Genomic DNA, 12,449 nt, shown 5'->3' with positions numbered 1-12,449 from the left:
CTACAAACTACACATGTAAACACATCTTAATTATCTAGTATATACACAAACATTTAACACTATATTGCTTGAGTTTCTAATAAAGGATATGCATCTTTAATCAAACCTAATTCTTATTTCTAGAAAACAACCATTTCAACATCACTAAAACCAACAACATTACAGTCAACGGTACAAACTACGCAGCATACAACAGAAAGGTCGACAGTTGAACCGACATCGGTGCTCACAACGACTCAAACAACAACTTTGCCTACAACAACAAAAACAACAGAACGCACCACACTTAAACCATCCACAGCATCCACAACGATTGAAACAACCGTACTACCAACCACAGTCATACCTACAACAGAGGAGACAACTGAACAAACGACGGAAAAATCAACCCTACAAACCACACAGGTACAAAGTCTTAAACACTGAACAATGGGTAAATTAACGATGAAATTATGCTGTTTAAGAATACAATGCAATACAACAATTTGTACCCAAACACAAGCTCCTGTTGTTATTACTAGAAAACAACCATTTCAACTTCCTTAAAACCAACGACATCACGGTCTACAATACAAACAACGCAGCAAACAACAGAAAAGTCGTCAGTTGAACCGACCTCGGAGCTGACAACAAAGCAAACAACCACGTTGCCTACAACAATAAGAACATCAAAACGCTCCACACTTAAACCATCCACAGCATACACAACCATAAAAACCACATTTCCAACAATAGGTCCTACTACAGAAGAGACTACCGCAAAAACGACAGAAAAATCAACCTTACAAACTACACAGGTAAAGTCAAATTGATTTAGTCAATGTTGCGGTTCAACGAACAGTATCTCAAAGGTTGCTTGGATATTTAATATCTTCATCATTACATATATTCTTACTACATTCCAATCATTTCCTTTTCTTACTAGATTACAAATAGCTCAATTTCACTAAAACATACAACATTGCAGGTTACAACAGAAAAGTCATCAATTGCACCGACAGCAAAACTCACTACAATACAATCGACATTGCCTACAAGTATACAAACATCTCAAAGCTCCACGCTTGAACCAACTACAGCATCCACAACTGTCAGAACAACAGTACTACCAACCACTGCCATTCCCACAACAGAGAGAACAACAGGAAAATCAACCCTACATACTACACATGTAAACACATCTTGATATTTCAGCAAGTTAAGAAACTGACTAGTGTCTTGTCTGATTACATCGAAATAAGAATATACATCTTTAATCGAACCTAATTACTTCTTACATGTATTTATAGAAAACAACAATTTCAACCTCACTAAAACCAACATTACAGTCAACGGTACAAACTACGCAGCTTACAACAGAAAGGTCGACATTTAAACCGACATCGGTGCTCACTACGACTCAAACAACAACTTTGCCTACAACAATAAAAACAACAGAACGCCCCACACTTAAACCATCCACAACATACACAACCATCAAAACCACATTTCCAACAATAAGTCCTACTACAGAAGAGACTACCGCAAAAACGACAGGAAAATCAACACTAGAAACTACACAGGTAAAGCCAAGCTGATTCAGTGAATGTTAAGGTTCAACGAACAGTATCTCAAAGGTTGCTTGGATATTTAATATCACATATATTCTCACAACATTCCAATCATTTGCTTTCCATACTAGATTACAACTAGCTCAACTTCACTAAAACACACAACAATGCGGCTTACAACAAAGAGTTCATCACTTGCTCCGACACCAAAACTCACTACAATACAATCAACATTGCCTACAACTATACAAACATCTCAAAGCTCCACGCTTGAACCAACTACAGCATCCACAACTGTCAGAACAACAGTACTACCAACCACTGCCTTTCCCACAACAGAGAGAACAACGGGAAAATCAACCCTACAAACTACACATGTAAACACATCTTAATTATCTAGTATATACACAAACATTGAACACTATATTGCTTGAGTGTCTATAATAGAAATATTTCTCTTTTAATCAACCTAGTTACGTCTTATTTCTAGAAAACAACCATTTTAACTTCACTTAAACCAACAACACTACAATCGACGCTACAAACCACGCAGCTTACAACAGAAAGGTCGACAGTTGAACCGACATCGGTGCTCACAACGAGTCAAACAACAACTTTGCCTACGACAATAAAAACAACAGAACGCACCACTATTAAACCATCCACAGCATCCACAACGATTGAAACAACCGTACTACCAACCACAGTCATGCCTACAACAGAGGTGACAACCGTACAAACGACGGAAAAATCAACACTACAAACCACACAGGTACAAAAACCTCAATCAGCCAACATTAAATAACATGCCGCTTAAGAACACAATTTAATACAAAAACATTAACACATCAGGTAAGAAAACACTGAACGTACATGGCAGGTCAAATATTCATTATAAGAACATGCATTTAGATTTAACCCAAACCATTTTTATCAATACTAGAAATCAACCGTTTCCACGTCAATAAAACCAACAACACAACAGTCAACGTTACAGACAACGCAGCTTACAACAGAAAAGTCGTCGGTTGAACCGACCTCAGAGCTCACTACAAGGCAAATAACAACAACAATGACCACACCAGAACGCTCTACGCTTCAACCATCAACAGCATCCACAACCATCAAAACAACATTTCCAACGATAAGTCCAACTACTGAGGAAACCACCGCAAAATCTACCGTGCAGACTACACAGGTAGAGTGGATTTAGATTTGTCGAACTACTGATATTTAAAAAAAAACAATCGCATTTAATGTAACGTATCGGCGCGCAATAATAAGAACAAGAAGTTGACAAATGTTAACTGTTGTTGACTTGATAGAAAATAACTGATTCAGTTACGCTTCATTGATATCAATGATACAATATAATATCTAAAACAATTGTATTTGGAATTTTATTGTTATTATTAGAAAACGACCAGTGTAACTACACTGAAGCCAACAACACTTCAGTCAACCGTACAAACAACACAACTTACAACGGAGGAGACGTCAGCTGAACCCACAACGGAGCGCACAACAAAACAAACATCGGAACACACCACGTTTCAACCATCTACAGCATCCACAACTATTCAAACAACGATACAACCAACCACTATCATTCCAACAACAGAAAGGACAACTGTAGAAACAACTGCAAAATCAACCCAGCAAACTACACAGGTAAAACAAATCACTAAGTCGGTACATTGTAGATCAACGAACTATACTTCTATTATTGTAAACTCAATATTAGATCGCACATTCGACTCAAATACTAACTATTTGCTGACCTTACAGAAAACAACCAGTTCAACTACACTGAAACCGACAACACGTCAGTCAACAGTACAAACAACACAACTCACAACTGAGAAGACGTCAGCTGAACCCACAACGGAGCGCACAACAAAACAAACATCGGAACACACCACATTTCAACCATCTACAAAATATACCACTGTTCAAACAACAATGCGTACTGTCCTTCCAACAACACAGAGGACTACTGCAGAAACAACTGCAAAATCAACTCTGCAAACTACGCTGGTAATAGTCACGAAATTAGTCAAACTTGTTGGTCATTGTCATTTTACATAGTAGTTTCAATGTATAATGCAAGATTAGAAAACATATCATTTAATACTCAGTCTTAACGATTGTTTTCAACACATAGCAAACAACCATCTCAACTTCAGTGGAACCTACAACACGTAAATCAACGATAGAAACAACGCCGCTTACAACACAAAAGACGACGGTTGCAAAGACCTCGGAACATACAACGCAACAAACGACGGGACAAACAACAATTCAAACATCTGAACGCTCCACGAAACATACAACGCAACAAACGACGGAGCAAACAACAATGCAAACATCGGAACCCTCCACGCTTGAACCAACCACATTATCCACAACAGCTAAAACAACAGTACTTCCAACCACTATTGTTGCAACGACAGAGATAACTACTGCAGGAACGACTGACAAAATCAACCATGAAGACTACACAGGTATAGTTAACTTAATCGGTCAATATTGGAGATCAACAAACTATATATTTCGATTATTGTAAAATGCAACATTAGATTAAACATTCTACTCAAAGTCCAATCACTTTCTGTCCTGACAGAAAACGACCAGTTCGACCACACTAAAGCCAACAACACTTCAGTCAACAGTACAAACAACACAACTTACAACGGAGAAGACATCAGTTGAGCCCACATCGGAACACACCACGTTTCAACCAACTACAGCATTCACAACTATTCAAACAACGGTACAACCAACCACTATCATTCCAACAACAGAAAGGACAACTGTAGAAACAACTGCAAAATCAACCCAGCAAACTACACAGGTAAAACAAATCACTAAATCGGTACCATATTGTAGATCAACAAACTATACTCCTATCATTGCAAACTCAATATTAGATCATTCATTCGACTCAAAGTGCAATTACTTGCTGCCCTTACAGAAACAACCAGTTCAACTACACTGAAACCAACAACACTTCAGTCAACAGTACAAACAACACAACTCACAACTGAGAAGACGTCAGCTGAACCCACAACGGAGCGTACAACGAAACAAACATCGGAACACACTACGTTTCAACCATCTACAAAATCCACAACAGTTCAAACAACAATGCGTACTGTCCTTCCAACAACACAGAGGACTACTGCAGAAACGACTGCAAAGTCAACTCTGCAAACTACGCAGGTAACAGTCATTCAGAATAGTCAAACGTGTTGGTCAGCATCATTTCACATAGTAGTTAATATAGAATGCAAGATTAGAACACATATTTTTTAATACTCAGTCTTAACTATTTGTTTTCAACACATAGCAAACAACCATTTCAACTTCAGTGGAACCAACAACACGTAAATCAACGATAGAAACAACGCCGCTAACAACACAAAAGACGACGGTTGCAAAGACCTCGGAACATACAACGCAACAAACGACGGGACAAACAACAACGCAAACATCGGAACGCTCCACGGAACATACAACGCAACAAACGACGGGGCAAACAACAATGCAAACAACGGAATTCTCCACACTTGAACCAACCACATTATCCACAACAGCTAAAACAACAGTACTCCCAACCACTGCCATTCCAACAACAGAGAAAACTACTACAGAAACGACTGCAAAATCAACCATGAAGACTACACAGGTAAAAATCACTAAATCGGTCAATAATCGAGATGAAAAAAATTGCATTTCAATCATTGTAAACACAACATTTCTTCATGCATTCTGCTCTAAGTCCAATCACTTTCTGACCTTATAGAAAACAACGAGATCAACTACACTAAAACCAACAACACTTCAGTCAACAGCACAAACAACACAACTCACAACTGAGAAGACGTCAGCTGAACCCACAACGGAGCGCACAACAAAACAAACATCGGAACACACCACGTTCCAACCATCTACAAAATCCACAACAGTTCAAACAACATTGCGTACTGTCATTCCAACACCACAGAGAACGACTGCAAAAACAACTGCAAAATCTACACTGCAAACCACACAGGTAAAGATCTTCATGAGACAAATAAACATACATACGTCAAGACAGGGTGTTTAGGATTCGGTGATAAAACTATTTGTCTCTTCTTTTGACAGAAAAGTACCATTTTGACTTCAAAACCGACAACTGAGACAACGGTACAAACAACATTGTTAACAACACAGAAAACAACACCAGAACCTACGACAGAACACACTACTGCCACAACAACCACGTTACCAACGACGGTAAAAACATCTGAACGTTCGACAAGTAAAACAACAACAGAAACTACGACCAGCAAAACAACGCTACCCACAACAGTAGAAACTACCATTTTAACAACACAAAAAACAACACCAGAACCTACGACAGAGCAAACTACTGCCACAACAACCACGTTACCAACGACGGTAAAAACATCTGAACGTTCGACAAGTAAACAAACAACAGAAGCTACGACCGCTAAAACGACTGCGCACACAACCATATTCACAGTTACACCCACAAAAGAGTCGACCACTGCTAGCAGCACCGCAAAAACTACGACACAAACGACGGAGGTAAATCATTGAAATAAGCAGGAAAATCATATGCTAACAGTACCACTACTTAACTACTTATATCCAACAACTAGTCACCTACATATCCCTTGATAACTACAAGTATGACTGCTTACACTTCTAGAAACACAAGACTAAAGCTACAAAAACATACAGTTGCTATAGATCCTCTTTAAGGAGGCGATAAAATACAGGTATCTTCTTTTAACAGGAAACTACCATTGTGACTTCAAAACCGACATCAGCTGAGACAACAATACAAACAACAATGTTAACAACACAGACAACAACACCAGAACATACTACTGACAAAACAACGTCATTACCTACAACGGTAAAAACATTAGGACGTTCTACAGGTGCAACAACCACAGCGACAACGACGCCACACACAACCATATTTACAGTTACACCAACAAAAGAGTCAACAACTGCACGCACCACGGCTAAAACTACGACAGGAACAACTACTACATACATTACCACTTCGCAAACCACAGTACCAACAACNATCAACTCTGCAAACTACGCAGGTAATAGTCACGAAATTAGTCAAACTTGTTGGTCATTGTCATTTTACATAGTAGTTTCAATGTATAATGCAAGATTAGAAAACATATCATTTAATACTCAGTCTGAACGATTTGTTTTCAACACATAGCAAACAACCATCTCAACTTCAGTGGAACCTACAACACGTAAATCAACGATAGAAACAACGCCGCTTACAACACAAAAGACGACGGTTGCAAAGACCTCGGAACATACAACGCAACAAACGACGGGACAAACAACAATTCAAACATCTGAACGCTCCACGAAACATACAACGCAACAAACGACGGAGCAAACAACAATGCAAACATCGGAACCCTCCACGCTTGAACCAACCACATTATCCACAACAGCTAAAACAACAGTACTTCCAACCACTATTGTTGCAACGACAGAGATAACTACTGCAGGAACGACTGCAAAATCAACCATGAAGACTACACAGGTATAGTTAACTTAATCGGTCAATATTGGAGATCAACAAACTATATATTTCGATTATTGTAAAATGCAACATTAGATTAAACATTCTACTCAAAGTCCAATCACTTTCTGTCCTGACAGAAAACGACCAGTTCGACCACACTAAAGCCAACAACACTTCAGTCAACAGTACAAACAACACAACTTACAACGGAGAAGACATCAGTTGAGCCCACATCGGAACACACCACGTTTCAACCAACTACAGCATTCACAACTATTCAAACAACGGTACAACCAACCACTATCATTCCAACAACAGAAAGGACAACTGTAGAAACAACTGCAAAATCAACCCAGCAAACTACACAGGTAAAACAAATCACTAAATCGGTCCATATTGTAGATCAACAAACTATACTCCTATCATTGCAAACTCAATATTAGATCATTCATTCGACTCAAAGTGCAATTACTTGCTGCCCTTACAGAAAACAACCAGTTCGACCACACTGAAACCAACAACACTTCAGTCAACAGTACAAACAACACAACTCACAACTGAGAAGACGTCAGCTGAACCCACAACGGAGCGTACAACGAAACAAACATCGGAACACACTACGTTTCAACCATCTACAAAATCCACAACAGTTCAAACAACAATGCGTACTGTCCTTCCAACAACACAGAGGACTACTGCAGAAACGACTGCAAAGTCAACTCTGCAAACTACGCAGGTAACAGTCATTCAGAATAGTCAAACGTGTTGGTCAGCATCATTTCACATAGTAGTTAATATAGAATGCAAGATTAGAACACATATTTTTTAATACTCAGTCTTAACTATTTGTTTTCAACACATAGCAAACAACCATTTCAACTTCAGTGGAACCTACAACACGTAAATCAACGATAGAAACAACGCCGCTAACAACACAAAAGACGACGGTTGCAAAGACCTCGGAACATACAACGCAACAAACGACGGGACAAACAACAATTCAAACATCGGAACGCTCCACGGAACATACAACGCAACAAACGACGGGGCAAACAACAATGCAAACAACGGAATTCTCCACACTTGAACCAACCACATTATCCACAACAGCTAAAACAACAGTACTCCCAACCACTGTTGTTGCAACGACAGAGATAACTACTGCAGGAACGACTGCAAAATCAACCATGAAGACTACACAGGTAAAAATCAACTTAATCGGTCAATAATGTAGATAGATGAAAAAATCTACCTTCTAATTTAAGAGCGAACTCAATATTATATTATATATTCTACTCAAATTCCAACTATTTGCTGTCCTTACAGAAAACGACCAGTTCAACTACACTGAAGCCAACAACACTTCAGTCAACAGTACAAACAACACAACTCACAACAGAGAAGACGTCAGCTGAACCCACAACTGAGCGCACAACAAAACAAACATCGGAACACACCACGTTTCAGCCATCTACAAAATCCACAACTATTCAAACAACGTTACAACCAACCACTATAATTCCAACCACAGAGAGAACAACACAAAAGACGACGGTTGCAAAGACCTCGGAACATACAACGCAACAAACGACGGAGCAAACAACAATGCAAACAACGGAATTCTCCACGCTTGAACCAACCACATTATCCACAACAGCGAAAACAACAGTGCTTCCAACCACTGTTGTTGCGACGACAGAGAGTTCTACGGCAGAATCAACTGCAAAATCAACCGTGCAGACTACACAGGTAAAAGTTGATTAAATCAGCCGATTATGTACATCAGCAAACTATATTTCAATCATTATAAATGCAATATTACATCATGCATTCTACTCAGAGTCCAATCACTTTCTGACCTTACAGAAAACGACCAGTTCGACCACACTGAAGCCAACAACACTTCAGTCAACAGTACAAACAACACAACTCACAACGGAGAAGACGTCAGCTGAACCCACAACGGAGCGCACAACAAAACAAACATCGGAACACACCACGTTTCAACCATCTACAAAATACCACAACAGTTCAAACAACATTGCGTACTGTCATTCCAACAACACAGAGGACAACCGCAGAAACGACTGCAAAATCAACTCTGCAAACTACGCAGGTAATAGTCACCAAATTAGTCAAATGTTTGTCATAAGCTTTTTAGATATGTTTAGTATAGTATGCAAGATTAGTACATACATTTTATACTCAGGTCTAACAATTCATTTTCAACACATAGCAAACAACCATGTCAACTTCATTGGAACCAACGACACGTAAATCAACGATAGAAACAACGCCGATAACAACACAAAAAGACGACGGTTGCAAAGACCTCGGAACATACAACGCAACAAACTACGGGCCAAACAACAATGCAAACATCGGAACGCTCCACGGAACATACAACGCAACAAACGACGGGGCAAACAACAATGCGAACAACGGAATTCTCCACAGTTGAACCAACCACATTATCCACAACAGCTAAAACAACAGTTCTCGCTACCACTGCCATTCCAACAACAGAGAAGACTACTACTGAAACGACTGCAAAATCAACCATTCGGACTACACAGGTAAAACAAATCACTAAATCGGTCAATAATCGAGAAGAAAAAAATTACATTTCAATCATTGTAAACACGACATTTCATCATGCATTCTGCTCTAAGTCCAATCACTTTCTGACCTTATAGAAAACAACGAGATCAACTACACTGAAACCAACAACACGTCAGTCAACAGTACAAACAACACAACTCACAACTGAGAAGACGTCAGCTGAACCCACAACAGAGCGCACAACAAAACAAACATCGGAACACACCACGTTTCAACCATCTACAAAATCCACAACAGTTCAAACAACATTGCGTACTGTCATTCCAACACCACAGAGAACCACTGCAAAAACAACTGCAAAATCTACACTGCAAACCACACAGGTAAAGATCTTCATGAGACAAATAAACATACATACAGTAAGACAGGGTGTTTAGGATTCGGTGATAAAACTATTTTTCCCTTCTTTTGACAGAGAAGTACCATTTTGACTTCAAAACCGACAACTGAGACAACGGTACAAACAACATTGTTAACAACACAGAAAACAACACCAGAACCTACTACAGAACACATTGCTGCCACAACAACCACGTTACCAACGACGGTAAAAACATCTGAACGTTCGACAAGTAAAACAACAACAGAAACTACGACCAGCAAAACAACAACGCTACCCACAACAGTAGAAACAACCATTTTAACAACACAAAAAACAACACCAGAACCTACGACAGAGCACACTACTGCCACAACAACCACGTTACAAACGACGGTAAAAACATCTGAACGTTCGACAAGTAAACAAACAACAGAAGCTACGACCGCTAGAACGACGCCACACACAACCATATTCACAGTTACACCCACAAAAGAGTCGACCACTGCTAGCAGCACCGCCAAAACTACGACACAAACGACGGAGGTAAATTATGGGAATAAGCAGGAAAATTAGATGCTAACAGTACCACTACTTACCTACTTATATCCAACAAATAGTCACCTACGTATCCCTTGATAACTACAAGTATGACTGCTTACACTTCTAGAAACACAAGACTAAAGCTACATGAACCATACAGTTGCTATAGATCCTCTTTAAGGAGGCGATAAAATACAGGTATCCTCTTTTAACAGGAAACTACCTTTCTGACTTCAAAACCGACATCAGCTGAGACAACGGTACAAACAACAATGTTAACAACACAGACAACAACACCAGAACATACTACAGAACATACTACTGACAAAACAACGACGTTACCTACAACGGTAAAAACATTAGGACGTTCTACAGGTGAAACAACCACAGCGACAACGACACCACACACAACCATATTTACAGTTACACCCACAAAGGAGTCAACAACTGCACGCACCACGGCCAAAACTACGACAGGAACAACTACTACATACATTAACACTTCGCAAACCACAGTACCAACAACACTACAAACTACACACAGTAGACAGGTATCCTGGCTCAATACATCATAACAATTATTATTCAATATTTATTAGTCATGCTAACCTCTATTCTTGTTAGGTAATTACTGTTCTCAATTTTCTGAAAATAACATCCGAGTCAATAATACCAACAATGCAGACAATACAGGAAGCATTAACTACAGAAACATTACAGCATATGACAAACAACACAAACATTAGACCATTCTACAGCTAGAGTATCCAAACTATAAAGAACTCCTCTAACAACATAGCTTCCGACCTCACTTGCTCCCACAACAGAGATTAGAGCTTTACAACGCACAACAATACACACTAGTACACAGGAAGAAAATGATGCAATGATTGATTGCATAAAAAATTAAATTATTGAATCAAATTCAACATCTGGAAAGCAAAATCGCAAACTTAAGACAATGTGTTTAGGATGCGGTGATAAAACTATTTGTCTCTTCTTTTGACAGAGAACTACAATTTTGACTTCAAAACCAACTACATCTCGGACAACAGTAGAAACAACCATTTTAACAACACAGAAAACAACACCAGAACCTACGACAGAACACACTACTGGCACAACAACCACGTTACCTACGACGGTTAAAACATCTGAACGTTCGACAAGTAAACAAACAACAGAAGCTACGACCGCTAAAACGACTGCGCACACAACCATATTCACAGTTACACCCACAAAAGAGCCGACCACTGCTAGCAGCACCACAAAAACGACGACACAAACGACGGAGGTAAATTATTGGAATGAGCAGAAAAATTAGATGTTAACAGTACCAGTTACCTACTTATATCCAACAACTAGTCACCTACATATCCCTTGACAACTACAAGTATGACTGCTTACACTTCTAGAAACACAAGACTAAAGCTACAAAAACATACAGTTGCTATAGATCCTCTAGAGGGAGGCGATAAAATACCCGTTTCCTCTTTTAACAGGAAACTACCATTTTGACTTCAAAACCGACATCAGCTGAGACAACGGTACAAACAACAATGTTAACAACACAGAAAACAACACAAGAACCTACTACAGAACATACTACTGACAAAACAACGACGTTACCTACAACGGTAAAAACATTAGGGCGTTCTACGGGTGAAACAGCCACAGCGACAACGAAGCCACACACAACCATATTTACAGTTACACCAACAAAAAAATCAACAACTGTACGCACCACATCCAAAACTACGACAGAAACGACAGAGGTAAATTATTGTACTTAGCAGATGGTGTATGCATATAGCAAAGAAACCAACACTGCCTACAATAC

General features: G+C 39.2%; 2 protein-coding genes across 2 annotated transcripts; both read left to right on the top strand.

Annotated features, from left to right (window-relative positions):
• Nucleotides 1-1,315: 1,315 nt before the first annotated feature.
• Nucleotides 1,316-4,365, top strand: LOC109461775 (cell wall protein DAN4-like). The gene is made up of 6 exons (XM_019758169.1): nt 1,316-1,562; nt 2,494-2,748; nt 2,967-3,221; nt 3,339-3,587; nt 3,715-4,054; nt 4,174-4,365. Exons 2-6 carry the CDS (start codon nt 2,623-2,625, stop codon nt 4,260-4,262), a joined length of 1,059 nt encoding a protein of 352 aa, XP_019613728.1. The 5' UTR covers nt 1,316-1,562; nt 2,494-2,622; the 3' UTR covers nt 4,263-4,365.
• A 162-nt stretch (nt 4,366-4,527) lies between these two features.
• Nucleotides 4,528-9,433, top strand: LOC109461773 (salivary glue protein Sgs-3-like). The gene is made up of 6 exons (XM_019758166.1): nt 4,528-4,750; nt 6,655-6,676; nt 7,989-8,327; nt 8,452-8,874; nt 8,992-9,241; nt 9,362-9,433. Exons 1-6 carry the CDS (start codon nt 4,698-4,700, stop codon nt 9,400-9,402), a joined length of 1,128 nt encoding a protein of 375 aa, XP_019613725.1. The 5' UTR covers nt 4,528-4,697; the 3' UTR covers nt 9,403-9,433.
• Nucleotides 9,434-12,449: the final 3,016 nt, after the last annotated feature.

Source organism: Branchiostoma belcheri, unplaced genomic scaffold (assembly GCF_001625305.1).
Source record: "Branchiostoma belcheri isolate BF01 breed outbred unplaced genomic scaffold, Haploidv18h27 scaffold96, whole genome shotgun sequence".
NCBI classification, from domain to species: Eukaryota; Metazoa; Chordata; class Leptocardii; order Amphioxiformes; family Branchiostomatidae; genus Branchiostoma; species Branchiostoma belcheri.
The sequence above is the reverse complement of the archived record's forward strand: the minus strand, read 5'-3'. Positions and strand labels throughout refer to the sequence as shown.